Source organism: Mustela nigripes, chromosome 17 (assembly GCF_022355385.1).
Source record: "Mustela nigripes isolate SB6536 chromosome 17, MUSNIG.SB6536, whole genome shotgun sequence".
NCBI classification, from domain to species: Eukaryota; Metazoa; Chordata; class Mammalia; order Carnivora; family Mustelidae; genus Mustela; species Mustela nigripes.
In genome coordinates this window covers 16,972,591-16,995,280 of record NC_081573.1, presented here as the reverse complement: position 1 = coordinate 16,995,280, position 22,690 = coordinate 16,972,591, and the positions used below count along the sequence as shown (strand labels likewise).

The 22,690-nt window shown below is 38.7% G+C and overlaps 1 protein-coding gene across 8 annotated transcripts; it reads left to right on the top strand.

Annotated features, from left to right (window-relative positions):
• Window positions 1-40: 40 nt before the first annotated feature.
• On the top strand, window positions 41-22,042 carry ZNF146 (zinc finger protein 146). Of its 8 annotated transcripts, none has more exons than XM_059383552.1 (4): window positions 313-473; window positions 9,973-10,065; window positions 11,282-11,433; window positions 18,988-22,042. In XM_059383552.1, exon 4 carries the CDS (start codon window positions 19,754-19,756, stop codon window positions 20,630-20,632), a length of 879 nt encoding a protein of 292 aa, XP_059239535.1. In that variant the 5' UTR covers window positions 313-473; window positions 9,973-10,065; window positions 11,282-11,433; window positions 18,988-19,753; the 3' UTR covers window positions 20,633-22,042. The 8 variants fall into 8 exon arrangements, with proteins under 8 accessions (XP_059239533.1, XP_059239531.1, XP_059239537.1 ...); XM_059383549.1 differs by lacking the exon at window positions 11,282-11,433 and adding an exon at window positions 943-1,016; XM_059383550.1 differs by lacking the exons at window positions 313-473; window positions 11,282-11,433 and adding an exon at window positions 41-298 and having other exon boundaries at window positions 9,976-10,065.
• Window positions 22,043-22,690: the final 648 nt, after the last annotated feature.

The following is a 22,690-nucleotide window of genomic DNA, read 5'->3' as shown; positions in this document are numbered from 1 at the left end:
CCTCTGGGAAACGTAGTCCAGAGCCAGACCAGACGCAGATAAGATGGCGTCCCCATACGGCGGAGCCTGAGTTTGGCCGTTTGACACTGCGGCTGGGGGAGCTTCAAAGACGGAGTCCCTGCTCCAGACCTCCCACCAGGCTTCAGCTGATTTTCTTCTAAAGCAGGACGACTCACCCTTAGAGCCCCATAATTACTGGAAGAGGCAGCCAAGTTCGTGTGGGACAGAGTGCTGACCAGCAAAGCCTAAAGGGAAATGTAGTTCAAGGCCGGAAAAGCGGCGTTGCTGTAGACAGAAGGTAATCAAATACCAGGCTAGGCCTGGCCACGGTGACCGTGAGGGCCGCGTCGCAGAGACTTCTGGGAGTGTTCGCTCGCCCTCGGAGTGCGCAGGCGCAGCGCGCCGAGTGGACATTTTGGTCTTTGTCCGCGGGTCAGTCCGGCCCCTGGGTCCACGTGGCGCGAAAGTAGGAGGTGGGATGTGGGCGTCTTGGGCCGGTCGGGTCGGGGAGGTTGAAAGGGAGGATTCTGGATTTGTTGGGGCGCGGCGCGGGGATGAGAAGTGGGTTTAAGAGCTTCTGGCCTACATGCGGGGTGGGGGTGGGGGTTTCTGAGGAGGGTTCGAGCGTGTGTGACCCTGAGTTTGCCCGCAAGTTTGGATGTTGGGATTATTGAGTGAGAAACTGTGAGTGCAGGATTGTGTATGGCTGCATCTGAGAGGGAGATGTAGGAGACTAGTATTGAGGTAATAATTAGCGAGCCGCACTTCCCTTGTCGAAAGTGCTGATAATAACGGTGCCATCTTCGTGGAATGTTTTTTATTTGATTATTTGAAGTGGGGGGAAGCTTAATGATAAATGATTTAAAAGTGAATTTTTATATAAAATGCATTTACTTTTAATTGAAGTAGAATACAGATCACCGTTGTTTCTTCTTTTTTAAGCAAACAAGACTATTCGAAGGCACTTTTTGTTGGTGGAAGAGCTTCAGACGATCTCAAATCTTCTGATCTAAAGGGTATTTTAATAGGGCTGCTGTTAAATCCTAGATAAAATATCGACGTTGCACTTTGAGCAACAGCGTTAAATAGCACAGAAAGCCCGGGATTTTGTGAAGTAACAAAGACCGTTAACTCCTGTCTGCAAAAACGGTTTTTCTAAGGAATCCCTACTGCCATCCCTAACAATTTAAAAAAAATAAGAGTTAAGTTAATTGGGTACCAATTTAATATTTACAAATCAACAGTCTTCAAATAGACAACAGCCAGTTAGGAGACATAGTAGGAAACTATTTACAATAGCAATAAAAATGAGAAATAAGCAGTATGCAAAACTATTAGAAAAGAACTCTAAAAAGTGTTGAGAGGCATAGCAGGAGATATCAAATAGATACACCATGTTTTTCAATAGGGAGACGTCAAAAAGAAGCGTGTGCAGATTTAAGTAAATTTATTAATTCAGTGTGATCCTAATAAAAGCATCTACAGTTTTTTTGGTGGGGGGGAATTAGATAAACTGATTATGGATTTCATATGGAAAAATAAGCTAGAATAGCCCGTAAAACTCTGAAAAAGAAAAGCAGTTGGATGTGGGGAAGTGGGAGGCCGGCGCTAATGTTTTTTTGTCTTTTGTTTTTTTGAATTTCAATTCCAGTATAGTTAACATACACTGTTATGTGTTTCAAGTATACAGTATAGTGATTTAACAGTTCTATATATTATTCAGTGCTCATCAAAACAAGTGTACTCTTAATTCCTTTCAGTTGTTTCACCCTTCCCCCTACCCACCCACTTCCCCTCTGGTAACCATCTGTTTGTTCCCTATAGTTAAGAGTCTGTTTTTTTGGTTTGTCTTTTTTTTTTTTTTTTCCTTTGTTCGTTTCTTAGATTCCACACGAGTGAAATCATATGCTATTTGTCTTTCCCTGACTGACTTACTTCGCTTAGCATTATACTCTCTAGATCGATCCATCTAGTGGTAACATATTTTAAAATATAAATCTCTAGAAATTAAAATTGTATTGGTGTTTGCATGAAGCAGGCCAATGAAGGGAAATTTGGCAGCATCTCTAATTAAAATGTATTTTCTTTTTGACATGGCTATTTCACATCTGGAAATAATCCTACAAATGTACCCGCATATGTATGAAATGATACAGGTGTGAGGTTGCTCATTGCAGCAGTGTTTAGCATAGGTAAAGATTGGCCATCACTAGGAGATTAGTTGGATAAAATTAGGTTCATTTATACAACAGAGTAATACACAAGTATACAAAAGAATGAGGAGGAAGCTTTCTATATATTGACACTGAAATAACTCTAAAATGTATTGTTCAGTGAAAAAAGCAAGATGGCAAATGTATGGTATGCTTCATTTGAAGTAAGAAGGGGCAGAAATAATAAATGTTTGTATTTGTTTCCATTAGAAAACTCAAAAGATAGGCAAGAAACTGATGGAAGTGGCTATCTCTGTTTGGGGTTGTTGTACTGAGATAGGGCAAAGACAGATAGCTTCCTTTTTTTTTCTTTCTTTTTTCTTAAAGATTATTTATGAGAGAGAGAGCAATCGCGCGCACAAGTAGGGGTTGGGGGCAGAGAGAGAGGCAGAAGCAACAGGGAGCTGGATGGAGGACCCTGGGATCCCCAGTGCCCTGGTAAATAACTTTTTATGCTGGTTTTCTAAGTATATGAATTTAGTATTTAAAAGTTAAGTTTTTTTTCTTTTTTTGTTTTTTGTGGGGTTTTGTTTTGGTTTTTTGGTGTTTTTTTTTTTTAAGATTTTTATTTATATATTTGACAGAGATCACAAGCAGGCAGAGAGAGAAGGAGGGGAAGCAGGCTCCCTGCTGAGCAGAGAGTCTGATGGCGGGGCTCTATCTCAGGACCCTGGTATCATGACCTGAGCTGAAGGCAGAGGCTTTAACCCACTGAGCCACCTAGGCGCCCCTTTGTTTTTGTTTTTTAAGGGGCCATGGGCCATGGAGCCAGACTGCTATTAATTCCTTCCTTTGCACTTTGTATCTTGATGTACTTAAGCATATGCCTGTTTCTCATTTACTGATATAGAGAAAATAATAGTATCTAATTCACAGGGTGGTTGGTTGTGTAGATTAATGATTTTTAAGTTCTAAAGAATAGTGCCTGGTATGTAGTAAGTACTCGATAAATAGTATTATTACCTAAGGAATAATAGTACAGCCATTTGTACTATTTCTGGTAGAAATTTCTGAAAGATTCAGATATATAGATATAGATGTTCTTTTTTATTTCCATTTTAAACCTTTTTTTGACATTTCCTTTTATAACTGGAATGAGGGAGTTAGTTTTTTTTTTTTTTTTTTTTTTATTAAAGATTTTATTTAGTGGGTAGAAGAAGAATCAATGAAACAAGATGGAATCAGGAGGGAGACAAACCATAAGTGACTCTTAATCTCACAAAACAAACTGAGGGTTGCTGGGGTGAGGGGGGTTGGGAGAAGGGGGTGGGATTATGGACATTGGGGAGGGTATGTGCTTTGGTGAGTGCTGTGAAGTGTGTAAACCTGGTGATTCACAGACCTGTACCCCTGGGGATAAAAATATATGTTTATAAAAAATAAAAAATCTTTAAAAAAAAATAAATAAAAATAAAAATTTAAATTTAAAAAAATTTTTATTTATTTATTTGATAGAGATCATAAGTAGAGAGAGAGGCAGGCAGAGACAGAGGGGAAGCAGGCTCCCTGCTGAGCAAAGAGCCCAATGCGGGACTCATCCCAGGACCCAGAGATCATGACCTGAACCGAAGGCTTAACCCACTGAGCCACCCAGGCACCCCAGGAAGTTAGATTTCTGTGTTTAAGTTAGATTCATCTTTAGAAACACATTATTATCTTTTTCATGAGAATGTTCTTTGATTTATGTGATGGTTACTTTCTCAGAGTTGTAATTTGGAACCTCTGATGATGTTTTTTAAAAATCCCAGTTAATAACTTTTGGCCAGAGTACATCAGAGATGATATTCAAATGGCATAACTCAGGAGAAACTTGTGATTTGACTGGTCCATCATTAGTGATTATATTTTTCCCTTCTCGACCAGTGGGCTACACAGTTCTTCCAGCTCCACTTATTAAATGAAATCTGTATGATTTACTTTGGTACCATATGAATGTTCATTCCCCATTGATTTAATGGATGGTTTCAACACATAAATAATCCTTGGCTATATCAGTTTCTTTAAGGGTTAAAAAGTAAAGATTTCCTGGTTTTTAAAATTCCTCAGGGCGCCTGGGTGGCTCAGTCTTTAAGTGTCTGCTTTGGCTCAGGTCATCATCTCAGGGTTCTGGGATGGAGTCCTGTGTCAGGCTCCCTGCATAGCAGAAAGCCTGCTTCTGCTTCTCCCTGTTCCACTTCCCTTGCTTGTGTTCCTTCTCAGTGTGTCTCTCTCTCTCAAATAAATATATATAACCTTAAAAAAAAAACCCTTTACATTTATTTGATTACAAACCTCAAATTTTTCTGACTTGTAAGCATCATTATTTGTCTTTTAAGTTTACTATTTTGAAATTCCATTTTGATCAAATAATAAATTCTCACATGTATTTGGTCTGTTTCTGGAGTTTATAGTCTCATCCATCTTCCAGTCTGTATTCATACACCAATATTTTTTTATTGTTGAAGCTTTACAGTTTTGGTGTTGCTAATATGTTATTGTTTGTTCTTTACAGAGTTTCCTAGCTTTTTTTTTTTTTTTTTTTTTTTTTAAGATTTTATTTATTTGCGGGCGCCTGGGTGGCTCAGTGGGTTAAGCCGCTGCCTTCGGCTCGGGTCATGATCTCAGGGTCCTGGGATCGAGTCCCGCATCGGGCTCTCTGCTCGGCAGGGAGCCTGCTTCCTCCTCTCTCTCTCTGCCTGCCTCTCTGCCTACTTGTGATCTCTCTCTGTCAAATAAATAAATAAAATCTTAAAAAAAAAAAAAAAAAAAAAAAAAAAGATTTTATTTATTTGCAAGAGAGTGCGTGCACACCTGCATGCTTGGCGGCGGGGCGGGGTGTGTGGAATCTCAAGCAGACTCTCAAGCAGACTCCCCGCTGAGTATGGAGCCCAGTCTCAGGATCCTGAGATCTTGACCTGAGCCAAAATCAAGAGTCAGACACACAACTGACTGAGCCACCCAGGCGCGCCCCCTTGCTTATTTATTTTTCTGTGTAAACCTTAGAGTTAACTTGTCTAGTTCTAGGAGGGGGAAAGCTTGTTTTTATTGGTATTGCACTAAATTTATATAATAACTTGGAAAGGGACATTAGATCTTTATGATGTTAAATATTGTCCATGCATGATATATATTTTATATATTCCCGTTTCTTTTTGGGTCTTCTGGAGTGTTTAAATTTTTTTTTCATTCAGGTTTTGGACCTCCTTACTAAGTTTATTTCTAGGTACTTTATCTTTTCTATTGCTGTTGTAAATGGAGTCATTGTTTTTGGTGTATGAGAAAGTTATTGATTTCTATAAATTAGTTTTATTTCCAGCTTAATTTACTGGATTATTTTTTACATTTATATAATACTTTAGACAGTGGGTATCCTTATTTTTATTAGAATGTGATAGAAGCTCCCCCAATGTTTTTGCATTGGATAAGATGTTGGCTTCTGTGGTCAGATACATGATTACCTATATATGTGTTACCCGTGCTGCCTGCAACTCTGGGGATGTGAGTAGAAACAAAAAGTGTAAGGCTGAGGCTGCTGCTATGCTTCAGATAAAAAAAAAACAACCAGGAAAGATCACATTAATCAAGGAAACCAAAAATCCCCCCCAAACTCTAATACTGTAGTCTTAAAAAAAAAGAAAAAAAAAAAAAAACAGAACAAAATAAGGTGTCTAGTAAGATCTCTTATTTTTTTTTTTTTTTAAGATTTTATTTCTAAGTGATATCTACAGCCAGCATGGGGCCTGAACTCCCAACCTTGAAATCATATGCCCTACTGACTGAGCTAGCCAGGCACCCCAAAATGTCCATTCTTACTTTTGTTTTCTTTTCATTCCCTCTTTGAGTGACCTTTACTTCACTCAGTTTCTTTATCATTGTATTCTTTTTTTATTAACTTTTTTTGTAATTTCAGGTTTTTGTTTAAATTCCAGTTAGTTAACATAAAATGTAATATTAGTTTCAGAAGTAGAATTTAGTGATTCATCACTTACCTGTAACACCCAGTGCTCGTTACAACAAATGATCTCCTTAATACCCATCACCCATTTAACCCATTCCCTCACCCACCTCCTCTCCAGCAACCCTCAGTTTGTTCTCTATAGTAAAGGGTCTGTTTTTATCATTGTGTTCTTTATATGGCTTGCTTCTTAAAGTTCTAAAAATTTCATTTTGTTTTCATTTTCTTCCTTTGTGGCAGTACTTTTCATGTGAGCTTACTCAGCTGTTTGAAAATTGTGCTGTTTGCTTTCACTGTTTTTCTTGTACTATATTTGTATGGACACAGACAAATTATTTTGTTTACTCATGTTTGTATGAGAGAGTTTTTTGAGACCATTAACAGGAAAAAGGAAACAGTAGTATTCTGTGCTTCAGAGCTCCTACACCTCTTTTTGGTGTTTAAAGCAAAGGAGTTCTTCACCTCCTTTGGCTCATTGGCCTTAACCTGGTTGACTTCTATCTGCATCTCCCTGTTTCCCATATTTCTTCACAGTACTTGCCTTCCAGAATGATACATTCACTTAGAAGTTGCTAAATCTGGGGATGTTGCTAAATCTGGGGACACCGTACTCCCAAGTACTTTTTAAGCATACTTCTGGTTTCTCGGCAGTCCTTTTCTGTTTAATCTAAGTCTTGCTTTTATTAGTTCCCTTTAGGGTGAGGCCTACTCATTCAGTAAAGAAATATTAGCTGCAGAAATCTGAGCTTTTTAAGTTCTTGGAATCCCTCAAAGCATTCCCAGTTCTTCTAGGCTTCTTGGCAACTTCCTGTTTAGGCCTCTTGTTGGGGTCTGCCTTTGGTACATGGAGTTTGGGAGGGCTTTTTTGGTCCCTAGTTGTGTTGTTCATTGTTAGACTCAGCTGCAGCAGTTCATACTCAACTGTCATTCTGAGAATGAATATTTGCTAATTATTTCTGAGATCTGTTATTTCAAAGACTGCTCACAGTTATGTAATCTTTCTTGCTGTGCATACCATACTGTTGTGGTTCCTGCACTGGATCTGCTATTTTGGGTATTTGGGGCTAACACTTATATAATTTAGAGTGAACAAATTCTTTCTGCTAGTTTATGAAAAATAATAGTGTGTATTGGCCACCCACCACCCCCATTATTCTTGATATTTTGTATAGTTTTCAGAAGAAGTAACTTGAAAGATTCAAAACTAAGCAGCCACCATGCTCCTTTGAAACCTTTCCTTGTCTCTTTAACTGTTGGGTGTTCCTAGGATTTTGTCCTTGACTATCTCCTTCATATCTCTAAGCAGTCATAGTCACATTCCACCTATGTCTTCAGCAGCACTGATATTCTCACAGCTGGTAAATTCCTGTTTCCCTCCTGGGTTTTCTAGGCCTGTTATGAGCACATTATGTCTGTGTGCAGTTGCCTAATAAATATACCTGCCTGCATGTTGCTCAAAAACCTGACACTCTGGATATCAAACTTGAATAGAATATCAAACTTGATCTTTCCCCTGCAGATTGTCTTCAGGAAACTAACCCTTTCCTATTTCTCTCTAGGTACATTACTGTTTGTTTGTTTGTTTATTAAAAGATTTTATTTATTTATTTGGTAGAAACACAGCGAGAGAGGGAACAGAAGAAGGGGGAGTGAGAGAGGGAGAAGCAGGCTTCCCACAGGGCAGGGAGCCTGATGCGGGGCTCCTGGGATCGTGACCTGAACCGAAGGCAGACATTTAATGACTGTGCCATCCAGGTGCCCCTACATTACTGTTAAAATTATGTTCTAAGCCCTCCATCTCTGCCACACCCCAGCACAAAAATTGGTAACCTAGCTTCTTCAACATACATAGTATGTTAGTATGATAGTGTATGATATGTATGATAATGTGTATTTGCATAGTAGCAACTCAGGTTTTTAGGATTTTGCTTTTTTTATATGATTTCGACTTTAAAGAAAAGTTGAATTAGTTTAGAAAGTCCCATATATCCTTTACCCAAATTTACCATTTATGTTTTGTTTTTTTGCTTTTTCCTACTTTCTTTGTCCAGATATTTTTGCGTATAATTTTTTTTTGAGCCAATTGAGACTAAGTTGCATTGGTGCTTCCTAGACTAAGTTGCATATGTGCTTCCTTTATAAGTACTTGAGCGCCAATTTTCTAAGAACAAGGACTTGTTTTTCATAACCATGGTATGGTAAACAAAATCAGAAATTTTTTTTTTTTTAAAGATTTTATTTATTTATTTGACAGAGAGAAATCACAAGTAGATGGAGAGGCAGGCAGAGAGAGAGAGAGAGGGAAGCAGGCTCCCTGATGAGCAGAGAGCCCGATGCGGGACTCGATCCCAGGACCCTGAGATCATGACCTGAGCCGAAGGCAGCGGCCCAACCCACTGAGCCACCCAGGCGCCCCAAAATCAGAAAATTTTTAACATCGGGTTGCCTTGGTGGCTTAGTGGGTTAAGCCTCTGCCTTTGGCTCAGGTCATGGTCTCAGGGTCCTGGGATGGAGCAGTGTGTTGGGTTCTCTGCTCAGCAAGGACCCTGCTTCCCCCCTCTTTCACTGCCTGCCTCTCTGCCTACTTGTGATCTCTCTCTGTCAAATAAATAAAATCTTTAAAAAAAATTTTAACATCGGGGCGCCTGGGTGGCTCAGTGGATTAAGCCGCTGCCTTTGGCTCGGGTCATGATCTCAGGGTCCTGGGATCGAGTCCCGCATCAGGCTCTCTGCTCAGCAGGGAGCCTGCTTCCTTCTCGCTCTCTCTGCCTGCCTCTCTGTCTACTGTGATCTCTCTCTGTCAAATAAATAAATAAAATCTTTAAAAAAATTTTTTTAACATCAACACATTGCTATTATTTAACATAAAATCCATGTTCAGGGGCGCCTGGGTGGCTCAGTGGGTTAAAGCCTCTGCCTTCAGCTCAGGTCATGATCCCAGGGTCCTGGGATGGAATCCCTGCATCGGGCTCTCTGCTCAGCGGGGAGCCTGCTTCCTCCTCTCCCTCTGCCTGCTTCTCTGCCTACTTGTGATCTCTATCTGTCAAATAAATAAATAAAGTCTTTAAAAAAAAAATAAAATCCATGTTCAAATTTTGTCAGTTGTCCCGATAATGTCCTTAGAAATGTTTTTTGAATGAATGAATGTATTTCTGATATAGTTTGTTTGTTTGTTTATTTATTTATTTTTATTTTCACTGTGACAGTATTCATTGTTTTTGCACCACACCCATCTGATACATAGATTATAGTACAAAGTAAATATTAGGGCTCTGGGGAAACTTTTTGCAGCTTTATTCCTGAATACTGTAAGAACAATTTCCTATGCATTGTATTCTGGTGACTTAGTTCACCGTAGGCATCTACGGCTATTGTCATTATGTGAGTATTAAAATCATCCAGGAATAATAGCATGGTTAAAATCCAGTCAGGAACTAGGTATAAATGTGATGGTACAGAACAGTAGCAACCAGTCATATAAGGTATGAACAGCTTTCCTGTATAAATAAAATTCTGAGAAATAATTCTCTCTTTTTTTTTTTTACCCCATTTCTGGAAATATAAATGATTTAATGAGTATGGCTTTGAAATTCAAGTTTCAGGTAGTCCTCGTTCCTTTGCTTATTATAATTGTGTGTGCATTAATCTCTAAGGCAAAAGGTCATTACTTCCTTCTTTTTCACAGGGCCACTTCCTTGTGCTCCTGCAAACTGTACCTTCCTCATCATTGAGAAGGCCTGGAGGCCCCTGGGCTCAGCCTTAGTTCTAGGATGGTACTTTGGCCCCCAGCATTAACATTCTAGTACTGTGTCATTTCCCCAAAAGCAGGTTATAAACTGACCAAACTGTATCTGATCCTGTGTTGGAATAAGAAGACACTGGATGGTGGAGAACCAAGTGGGAAGGAAATTTGTTCAGGTGAGTGAATGGCAAGGCAGGTCACCGTTGGTCAGGCAGCATTGACACCTTTGAAATACTCAGGGACATTTTCTTATAGGCCCTAGACTTGGGAGTATTTACTTGTTATGAATTCTTTAGCTAGCTGGCTTATATTTACAGTCATTTTTGCTGCTTCAGTACTGCATTGTTTAATCAGATTTTTTAGATGCCCCTCTTAACTCCGTTCTGGATGTCAGGATTTCACACTTTATTTGTATTACTGCTGTGTGATTTTTCTCTCATTCATACCTCCCAATTTGTATATTTTTTTCCTCATGCGTTGCCTTTTGTAAGTTTTAAGTGTTGAGGCGCGCCTGGGTGGCTCAGTCTTTAGGCATCTGCCTTTGTCTCAGGTCAAGATCCCAGGGTCCTGGGATCAAGCCCAGCATCTGGCTCCTTGCTCTGCGGGAAGCCTGCTTCTCCCTCTCCCCCTGCTTGTGTTTCCTCTCTCACTGTCTCTCTGTCAAATAAATAATATCTTTTTTTTTTTTTTTTAAAGTCTTGGGCACCTGGGTGGCTCAGGTCATGATCTCAGGGTCTTGGGATAGAGCCCTACATCGGGCTCTCTGCTCAGCATTGTATTCTTTCTGCCTACTTGTGATCTCTTTCTGTCAAATAAATCTTTATAAAGAAATAAATAATTTTTAAAGATTTAAAAAACATCCTTTTTGGGGTGCCTGAGTGACTCAGTGGGTTAAAGCCTCTGCCTTCAGCTCAGGTCATTATCCCAAGGTGCTGGGATCAAGCCCCACAGCAGGTGCTCTACTCAGTGGGAAGGCTGCTTCCCCATCTCTCTCTGCCTGCCTCTCTGCCTACTTGTGATCTCTTTCTGTCAAATAAATAAATAAAATCTTAAAAAAAAAAAGTCTTTTTACATATAGTCTGACATTTAGGTTCCTTTTTATTACTTGCCACCTTCTTTCATTCTTTCAGTGGCTAAATGCCTCTGAATTATGATTTACGTCTGTAATCATGCTTCCTCTTGTCTGCTTATCCCACTTCTCCCCCATTACACATCAACAAACTCCTGCCTTCCTTTCTTTTCCACCCACACATATATCTCTTTCAGAAGTTGTTGCCTTAGAAATCAGTTCTGCCCTTTGCTGCTGTATGTGCATATAAATGTTAAGAGTCTGTTTTTGGTTTTTATTTTTTACTTTTTTATTTTCTTAAAAGCTTTTTATTTATTTGCCAGAGAGAGAACGCACACGCAGGTAGAGTGGCAGGCAGAGGCAGAGGGAGAAGCAGGCTCCCCACTGAGCAAGGAGCTGGATACGGGACTCCATCCCAGGATCCTGAGACCATGATCTGAGCTGAACGCAGCACTTAACCGACTGAGCCACCCAGGTGCCCCTGTATTTGTTTTTTAGTATACTAACATGAGCTTGTAACATGTTTGGTTTTTTTTTTAGATTTTATTTATTTGACAGAGATCACAAGTAGGCAGACAGGCAGGCAGAGAGGGAAGAGAGAGAGAGCGAGGAAGCAGGCTCTGCACAGAGCAGAGAGCCCGATGCGGAACTCGATCCCAGGACCCCGAGATAACAACCTAACGATCAGAGGCCTAACCCACTGAGCCACCCAGGTGCCCAAGCTTGTAACATTGTTGAATATCAAGGTGTACACTGAGAAAGTCTCTTATCACTTACCTTTAGTCCTATAGATTTTTTTCAAAGATGCAGTCATTTTTAAGAGTTTCACATGTAGCCTTCTTGAGGTAGCCTATAAATAAAGCAGCATATCTGTGCTGTAAATATGACTATATATGTATGTAAGCCCTCATTTTTCCTTTTCATATAAATGATAGTATGTATTATGTTGTGTCCATAGTTTTTGTTTTTTTGGAAGAGACTCTTACCAATACATTTTATTTAACCTGTCTTCCTATTTATGGACATTTAGGTGGTTTGCAGATGTATGCTTTTGAATACACGAGTGCATATGTACTTGTTTATATTGCTTTGCAGAGATAAAATAGATAACAGCTATATAGTGATTCATCCTCAGTGGAAATGCTGAGTCAAAGTACATTTATTTATAGATTTGACAGAAATAAGCATAAGTAAACCAACTATCATTTCTATCAATGTAGTATATTCATATAGTTGATAAGTATTTTTTGAATGATACTAGGTACCATTTCAGTTACTAAGGAGATGTCATTGATAAAATTTTCAAAAATTCCTCCCTCCTGAGGAAGACACACTGTGAGTAAATAAGTAAAAATATATATTCTATCAGATGGTGGTAGTGCTCTGGAGAAAAAGGAAGGAAAAACAACATAGAGAAGGCCAATTGGTGGTTATAATCTTAAATCAGTTGATCAGGGAAAGGTCTCACTAAAAGGGTGACTTTAAAAAAAAAAAAAAAAGAGCTTTAGCATGTGCAAATGAGGCATGTTATATTTGATGGAAGAACATTCAGCCTGAAGGAACAAAAAGTGATGAAAGCCCTGAGGCTGGAACTTGCTGTTTTAGAAATACTGACCAGGGCAGAGTAGGCTCACGCAAAATGAGCAAGAAAAGGTTTGGTTAGGTAATAGGCCTGGTCTTTATTCTGAGTGATTTGGGAGACCATCAAAGGGTTTGGCATAGAGGAATGATAAGGTTAGAATTATATTTTGGCTGGTGTATAGAAAATAAGGTATATGGGAACAAGGCTAGGAGATAATCAGACTATTGCAGTAATCTACGTAAGAAAATGATAGTATTGCTAGTGGTGAGTCAGATTCTTAAGATACACATATATATATGTATATATATATACACATACTTATTTTTTGAAGATTTTATTTATTTGACAGAGAAAGCAAGAGAGAGATCACGGGTAGAAGCAGGGAGCCTGATGTAGCGCTCCATCTCAGGACCCTGGGATCATGACCTGAGTTGGAGGCAGACCCTGAGTCACCCAGGTGCCTCAGATTCTTCAGATATTTTCAAGAAACAGCTGGCTGATACAGGTTTATTTTTATTTATGTATTTTTTTAGGTTGTATTTTTAAATTTTTATTTATTTATTTTTTAAGATTTTATTTGACAGACAGAGATCACAAGTAGGCAGAGAGGCAGGCAGAGAGAGAGGAGGAAGCAGGCTCCCTGCTGAGCAGAGAGCTTGATGTGGGGCTCAATCCCACGACCCTGGGATCATGAGCCAAAGGCAGAAGCTTTAACCCACTGAGCCACTCAGGTGCCCTTGGTTGTATTTTTTTATAAGAGAAAGAGGAATCAGACTCAATTCTGGGGTTTTAACTAGAAGAGAAGGAGTTTAACATTTCCCGGAGATAGGAAGACTTCAAGAAATTTCAGAAATAGATCAAGAGGTATATTTTGGAGTTATTGATTGTGATGTTTGCTAATCATTTTAGTGCATATTCATATAGGTAGTTAGATACACAAGTCAAGAATTTAGGGAGAAGGTTGTGATCTTCTGTTCTTCTGTACTTATAAGCAGCTTAATTCGCTCAGGGTGTCTCTGTATTTCCTTCCTACCACTTAGGGATGCTGGTGGGTCCACCAAGTCTTTGGTATCCAACCTACATTCCAGTGATTCCCTTGAGGCTATGCCTTAAGTTTTTGGAGAGTGTTGTGCCTCAGAACCCTTCCTAAAAACAGCGACAGTGGCTGATGCCTGCTAACAATCCTCTTAGACATTAGAATTATAGCTACTTCCTACTCTTCTCAACAGTGCAGTTTTTCCTCGCTTTTTCCCCCTGTTTTTCTTTATCCTTCACAGATGTGAAAAGTGGGCAGAGATGTTCTTATTTTAACATTTTAGAAGAAAGGATCTATTTATGTCTTGTGAGTCACCACTGTAGGAATTCTCTCTCCTGCTTGATTGGTGCCTTGATGACCCGAGATGTTGCTTTATCTTGCTAAGTGTTTTCTTATCTTTTGCTTTGATTTTTTTCCCCCTTTTCCCTCTTACTGGAGGTGGCTTCTAGAACACCGCATTGTGCCTTTCCTCATTTTCTTAGAAATTAAATCCCAGAGAGGACTCATTTTTTAAAAAGATTTTATTTATTTGAGAGAGTATGCCAGTGTACAGGTGTGCAAGTGGATAGGAGCAGAGGGAGAGAAAGAAAGAATCTGAAGCAGACTCCATGCTCAGTGCGGAGTCCGTTGTGGGGCTGGATCTTATAACCGGTGAGATCATGACCAGAGCCAAAAGAAACCAAGAGCTGGAGACTTAACTGACTGAGTCACCCAGGTGCCCAGAGGCTCATTTATTCTGAAGTTAGAAGTAACTCTTTAGTATCAATTTTTATTTTTCCAGTCTGCCTTGCCCACCTTAATTTTACCTATTTATAGGATAAACAACCGTCTGACTTGTTTCTTTCTTTCTTTTTTTTTTTTTTTTAATCACTGAAGTCATTAATATAATAACTCAAATTGAAGGGATGCCTGTGGCTCCGTTGGTTGGGGTCTGCCTTCAGCTCAGGTCATGATCGTACCCGATCGGCCTCCCTGCTTGTTGGGGAGTCTGCTTCTACCTCTCCCTTTGCCCAGTGCTTTCCCCTGCTTTTGCTCTTGGTTTCTCTCTTTCTTTCTGGCAAATAAATCTTTTTTAAAAAATAAAAAAAAATTAACTTTAAGACACCTTTTTGAGATAACTATTACCCTTTTTTTTTTAAGATTTTATTTATTTATTTGGCAGGCAGAGATCACAAGTAGGTAGAGAGGCAGGCAGAGAGAGAGGAGGAAGCAGGCTCCCTGCTGAGCAGAGAGCCCAATGCTGGGCTGGAGCCGAAGGCAGAGGCTTTAACCCACTGACCCACCCAAGCACCCCAACTATTACCTTTTCATTTACAGTAGACGTATGTGTGTAGATGTATAGAATTTTGTTTATTACTATGCTATTTTTTTCTTTCATGGAATTTATATTTGTCATACTTTTGTTTTGGTTTTCTGTATTTTGCATAAACTCCCTTGGATACCTTAGAATAGCTAAAAGCCCTCTAAATACTAGTTTACACATGGTCAAATGCATTGGGAAATTTTTTCCATTTTTTTCCCATGAAGATTTACCTGTAGAATTTTAGTTCTTCTGTTCTAGTCAGAATTGGCTGTACTCTGACGGATAGTTAGCTCTGATCTTGTGGTTTTTCATCAACATTATCAAAGACTTTTTTATTTGTTTTCCCTATGTTATATTCTATCTTTCTTGCATTCTGTATCACCTTCTCTATCTACTCATTTGGTGGAGCTCATGTAGCATCCTGAGAGGAAAAGTGCATTGAGAAAAATTTTTTAACATTTACATATCTGAAGAATGCCTTTGTCTTATTAGATTGGTAGGCCAAGCTTAGAATTTTCCCTCAGAATTTTGTCTTTTAGCTTCCTGTGCTTCTGTTGAGAAATTTGGTGCCATTCTGATTCCTGTTCTTTGGGTGATACATACCTGTGTGTAGTTGGGTGATGTGTATATATGTGTGTATATACGTATATAGTAGGGTTTTCTTTTAATGGCCTCTTCATTTTTTCTTTTGAAATGTCACGGTGACACATGTAGGTATGCATCTTTTATTCTTCGTGCAAGGTAGTGCGTGTGCCCTTTAAGTCTAGAGATTCATGACTTACAAGAGAGCAAGCTTTTTGTGTGTGTGTTTTTCTTTGAGTATCTCCTCTAATCAGTGTTTTCCTTTTGTTTTCTGGAACTTACTTCACTCAGCTAATATGTTACCTTGCTTTATGCTCTGAATTTGTCTTTTTTAAAAATTGAGGTCTAATTCACCTACAACATTATATAAGTTTCAGATGTACAATATTATAATTTTTTTCCCAAGATTTTATTTAAAAAGGATTTTATTTAAATTCGAGCTAGTTAACATATGTTATGTTACTAATTTCAGAGGTAGAATTTAATGATTCATCAGTTGCAAATATCACCCAGTGCTGATTACATCAGGTGCCTTCCTTAATGCCCATTGCCAAGTTACCCCATTCCCCCTCACACACTGTAGCATAATTTGTGTTTGTGTATATTATGAAATGATCACGATAACTCTGTAGTTACCATCTGTCAACACAAATGGTTAAAGAACTTTTTTTTCTTCCAATGAGAACATTTAAGGAATTACTCTCTTAGCAACTTCCACGTATGCAATATGTATTACTAACTGTAGTTCCCATGCTGTACATTACATCCCCATGATTTATTTTAAACCTGGAAGTTTTACCTTTGATCCCTTGCACCCATTTTGCCCACACCCCAAACCCACCTCTCTCAACCATCAGTGTGTTCTCTATGAGCTTGATTTGTTGTTTAAGATTCCACATATAAGAGATTATACATTATTTGTCTTTCTCTGACTTCTTTCACTTTCTGTAATACCCTCAAGTTCCATCCATGTTGTCGCAAATGGTAGTATTTTGTTCTTTTTTATGGCTGAGTGATACTACGTTGTGTGTATTCACCATATTTTCTCTTCATCTGTTGATGGACATTTAGATAGTTTCCATATCTCAGTTGGTGTAGATAGTACTGCAGTGAACATGGGGGCACATATATCTCCTTGCCGAGCAGGGAGCCTGATGTGGGGCTCCATCCTAGGACCCTGGGAACATGACCCTGAGCCAAAGGGTTTAACTGACTGAGCCATGTAGGTGCCCTTTTAGGTAATCTCTACACCCAACATAGGGCTCAAACTTGCATCCCCAAGATCAGGAGTCTCATACTTCACCAGCTGTACCAGCTAGGTGCCCCTGAATTTGGCTTCTTAAAGCTCCTTCTGGGGAATAACTTGTCACTTGCACTTATATTTCATTGGCCAAACAGTAGCTGGCCATGCCTGAGTTTGCTAGGGTGAAATACTATAGTCCTTCTACAGTAAGATGACACTTTTATTAATGAATGAGAATACAGTCTAACTTCCTACTCCCCATCTTAAATTAATTTCAAAGGAACTTTTTGTTTCTTCTTTACAGAACCATATTTTTGTTCCACTCATAAAATATCATCTGATTGGTTTTAGGTTTTGTTGCTGTTTACTGTTCTTACCTATATTCTAAAGAGTTTCTTTTCTTTTTCTTTCTTTCTTTTTTTTTTTTTTTTTTAAAGATTTTACTTATGTATTTGACAGATCACAAGTAGGCAGAGGTGGGGGGAAGCAGGCTCCCCGCTGAGCAGAGAGCCCGATGCGGGGCTCGATCCCAGGACCCTGAAATCATGACCTGAGCCGAAGGCAGAGGATCAGCTAACCCACTGAGTCACCTAGGTGCCCCTTGTTTTTTCTTTTGATGTTGATCTGTCTTCTGATTAGTAGGGGTTCCTCAAATGTGTGTGAAATATTGGCTGCACTCATGTTTAAAACTGATTCACTGAAAGGTGATCATAAGCTCTTTCATGCCTGGTTGCTTCTAGTCATCTAGTAGGTTTCTGTGAGTCAGAAGTAAAATGCTATGGGATATAGGGTGCCTGGGTGCCACAGTTGATTACATGTTTGATTCTTGGTTTTGGCTCAGGTCATAATCTCAGGGTCGTGACATCAAGCCCCCTTTCAGACTCTGTGCTCAGCAGGGTATCTGCTTGAGATTATTCTCCCTCTTCCTGCGCCCCTCCTACTCATTCTCTGTCTCTCTCTAATAAATCTTTTTAAAAAAATGCTATAGGGTGCCTGACTATCTCAAGTTGGTGGGCGTGTGACTTTTGATCTTGGCGTTGTGAGTTCAAGCCCCACATTGGGTGTAGAAATTACTTAAAAATAAAATCTTTAAAAAAAAAAAAAAGCAAAATGCCTTATGGTCCAGGGTCTCCACAGAAGGGTTATACCACTTTACTCACACAAACCCTGGTGTGTCCAGGTCCTTTGTTTTGGCAGAAAAAAATGAGTACAGGTGACAGTTAACCATCTTGGAGGGGTATCCTACTGAGGTTTTTCATGGGCTTTTCAGGTTCTTCAGAGAAGGAGCCTTTTATACCCTGCTCACAGGTATATATACCTGATGGCCAGCCCTTTTTTGGCATGAGCTACAGACTGTCCTGGAGGTGTCACCATGTTATATACAGATTTAATCCCATTGATTTCAGTGTAGCACTCTCCCTTGTCATCTCTTACTGGATATCCCTGAGCCTGGAGATTCTCTGATTAAATTTCTGCCAAAAATGATTACTGTTTTATCAAAGGCGTGGTCCTACTGGGAGGGTAGTGCTCCAGCCGCACCTATATCTTTTTTTCAGCTACCATCCTTTATTATTTCTTTCGAGGTACTTGATTCCCTCCGTTTCCTTAGTCTTTCTGATATTTTGTGGCATAAATTGGTTTGACATTGGCTTCTTCTTCTGCAGGATCTTTATATACTTAAACTTTCTCAGCTATGCTGTGTTGAAAATCTTTTGTGTGCTCTTATGTTATCAGGAAGTTTGTTAATGTCTGTGTGTATTGATATCTCCAGTCATATCCATTTTTTCTTGTGAGCTTGTGACTTGTACCATCTTCCCTTTTCTTGTCTTTTTAATTGGGGTTTTGGAAGGAAGTTGTTGGTTAATTCCTTTCCTTTTTTTAGACATCCTTTTCTTAGACTTTCTCAATTCTGTGTCATCTTTTTATCCTACTTGTCAATTCCTCATTGTCTGTTATATTCAATTTGCTGAACTAAGAAATGGGAATCCTTAAGTTCTGTGTGCCTATGAAAGTTAATTATCTATGCAGATACCCTCCACAAAAGTTTCCTTCTCAAAAGTTATTTGTTGACATTGGTCATGAGGATTTTTTCATGCTGTGAGGTGGGCTTCCATAGTTCATCCCAGTAGCACAATCCAAAATTTTATTACCAGTAATGGGAAAATTCATAAATAATGGTAACATAAAGCTAACATTATCAAGGCTTACCATTTGTCAGCCACAATACTAAGCACTTTTATAAATTACCTCCTTTAAATGATGATTCTTTGTACTCCATTTTAGAAGAAGCCTGAGAAGATGATGAGCAGATAGAGAGGCAACAAGACGTGGGAAGCAAGTTGCATCCATCTCCAGGAAAGACTGAGGAAAAAAAAGCAGTGAATATAAGAAAATTGGAAAAATACTTCCTCTGAACTCAGACATTGTATCTTTTAACAGCAACATCTTTTTCAATTTAACTAGAAAGAGTTTGAAATACTGTTTAGCTTACAATCACAAGGGGACTTGTGTAGGAAAGAATTTTAGTTCGGAAATCCTGCCACAACTTATTCTTTAGGTAATAACCCCCTTTAAGTGTAAATAAGTGTGGAAATGCTTTTGGTTAAAACAGTTTGAACCCCATCTGAAAACAGCATTTATACTGGAGAGAAACCCTATGAATTTACTGAATGTGGAAAAACTTTCACTCACATGCCACACCTCATTAAATGTAGAAGTCAGGCTGGAGAGAAACCCTGTTTCTGAGGAGCCTTTAGCTAGATGACAGATTCATTGAGCAGAAGAAAATTTTTACTGGAGAAGAACCAGTGAATATAACAAAACCTCATTGAGCATTAGAAAATTTATACTTGGAGAGAAAGCTTGTAATATACTGTGTATGATAGAGATTTCTCTTGAATTTTATTCCTTACTTTACATTTGAAAGGTCATACACAGGCCCTTCAGATGTAAGAAATGTGGAAATACCTTCAAGCAAAAGTAAATCCTCATTCATCAAAAAATTCATACTGGAGAGAAACCTTGTGAATGTGGGAAAGCTTCCATTCAGATGTCACACCTCAGTCAGCAGAGAATTTGTAGTGGGGGAACCCCCTTTGCCTGTAAAGTATGTGGGAAAGTCTTCAGCCACAAATCGAATCTCACCGAACATGAACATTTTCATAATAGAGAAAAACCTTTTGAATGTAATGAATGTGGAAAAGCCTTTAGCCAAAAGCAGTATGTCATTAAACATCAGAATACCCATACTGGAGAAAAGCTTTTTGAATGTAATGAATGTGGAAAATCCTTCAGCCAGAAGGAAAACCTCCTTACCCATCAGAAAATTCACACTGGAGAGAAACCTTTTGAGTGTAAGGATTGTGGGAAAGCTTTCATTCAGAAATCAAACCTCATCAGACACCAGAGAACTCACACGGGAGAGAAGCCTTTTGTATGTAAGGAGTGTGGAAAAACCTTCAGTGGGAAGTCTAACCTTACTGAGCATGAGAAAATTCATATTGGAGAGAAACCCTTTAAATGTAGTGAATGTGGAACAGCTTTTGGCCAGAAGAAGTACCTCATAAAACATCAAAACATTCACACTGGAGAGAAACCCTATGAATGTAATGAATGTGGAAAAGCCTTCTCTCAGCGAACATCACTTATTGTGCATGTGAGGATTCATTCAGGTGATAAACCTTACGAATGCAATGTATGTGGAAAAGCCTTCTCTCAAAGTTCATCTCTTACTGTGCATGTGAGAAGCCATACAGGTGAGAAACCCTATGGTTGTAATGAATGTGGGAAAGCTTTCTCTCAGTTCTCAACCCTTGCTCTGCATTTGAGAATACACACAGGTAAGAAGCCTTATCAATGTAGTGAGTGTGGGAAAGCTTTTAGCCAGAAGTCACACCACATTAGACATCAGAAAATTCATACTCATTAAAAACCCTGTAAATATCTTAAAAATTGGAAAACGTTCATCAGGAATTTAAGCCTCTATAGCACATCAGAAGTAATCATGTAGAAGGAAAGCATCACAAAGGAGGAAAACAAAAGTGAAAAAGTTACTGGACACCAGGGAATTTATACTGAAGAGAAAGACATTTGTATGATAAAAATCCTGCACCCACCAAAAAGCTGATGGTGCAGGTAATGCTGAAACTTTAGATGCATTTCCACTAAAATTGGGAATGGTAAACATGCTTCTTATTGCTGTCTGCGTAGATCTGGAGATTTTCACCAATGTAATAAAAAAAACAAGTTGTAAGTATTGGAAAGGAAGAGACCTCTATATTGATTTAGCAGAATGGAAGATAATTCTGGAAACACCTATGCATTTATTAGAATTTAGAATATGATAGAAATGGCAGTAGGAGGTGAGAAGATACTGAGACTATAAACAATGATTTGGAGGTCATCTGTTCTTCAAGGAAAAAACAAACCATGAACTGTACACGGAGGTAAGATCCAAGAGATTAAAAACAGGAATATGAAAAAGCTATATACTGAAATGGTTATGACCTTGGGAGTAGGGAAACATTCCTTATAACAAGTTCAAGAATACCTAGGAATTTTGGGTTTGTATGCTTCAAAATATATACCAGTCTATTTACTGTGGCATGATTTATAGTAGCCATAAGTTGGAAACAACTTAAATACCCATCGGGAACAAAATGGGAAATGCTTATGATGAAATACTGTATATCTGTAAAATTTAACAAGTGAGATCGACATGTATTGCAGAGATCTCAAAAATTATGTTGAAGGGGGAAATGAAGTTGCAGAATAACACATATATTACAATGACATTTTTGTAAATTTTAATTAAAACTTTTCTCACAAAATTCAGTACTATGTATTGGTAATGGATACTTATATGTATGTATGTTTTTAAAATGTTTTTGAAATGGATTGGAAGATACAGACCAAACTCTTGATAGTGGTTGCTTGTGAAGAGTGGAGAAGGAAAAGGGGATGAGTGTGGGAGGGATGGGATGGGGACTGTTGAAAGGGGACTTCAATTTTATATATAAACATCCATTTCTCTTTAAAACTAAACAGACTGCAAGCAAATATATCAAAATACTGTATAATTCTGGATTGTGGTATATGGATATCTTGTCTTATTTTTTGTACTTTTCTGTATTTTTAAATTTTCTCAAAATACGAATGGGGGTGAGGATGGGAACACTGTATCTATAGAAATCATGTTCTAATGGATTCATTCCCAATCAAGTACTAAACTTTTTATAGAAAATATTTCTAAAATTTTATCAATGATGAGTGGATGGACTTTCTCTCTATGTAATATGAAATTATCTATTTTATTAAAATTAAAAATGACAGCATAATCCACATTTGTTTTATTTTTACATGTTATGGTGTCCACTATATTGTCTGTCTGTACACTTTTTTTTGTTAAGATTTTTTTTTTTTAAGATTTTTATTTATTTATTTATTTGACAGAGAGAGAGATCACAAGTAGGCGGAGAGGCAGGCAGAGAGAGAGAGAAGGAAGCAGGCTTTCCACGGAGCAGAGAGCACAATGTGGGGCTCGATCCCAGGACCCCGGGATCATGACCCGAGCCGAAGGCAGAGGCCTTAACCCACTGAGCCACCCAGGTGCCCCTTTGTTTTAAGATTTTTTTAATTTATTTGACAGGAAGAGACAGGGAGAGCAGGAACACAAGCAAGTAGAGTCGGAGAGGGAAAGCAGACCCCTCCCTACCCCCTGCCAGGGCAGGGAGCCTGATGTGGGGCTTGATTCCAGGACCCTGGGATCATGACCTGGGCTGAAGGCAGATGCTTAACCATTTGAGCCACCCTGGCGCCCCTGTCTTTACACTTTTAACATTACTTTGCCAACATACCATTTGAGCTTAGAAATTTTTAAGAATTTTTAGTTAAATAAGAGTGCACGCACATACTTCATATAATTTGTCTTTTTCATATAAACTTATTTTGGAATATCAGGCTTCCTGTCCTATACATTTTCATGACA

Bases quoted from the DNA above. Each gene is read 5' to 3' on its own strand.
- ZNF146 (XM_059383554.1), top strand. From the start codon at position 19,754: ATGTCACACCTCAGTCAGCAGAGAATTTGTAGTGGGGGAACCCCCTTT.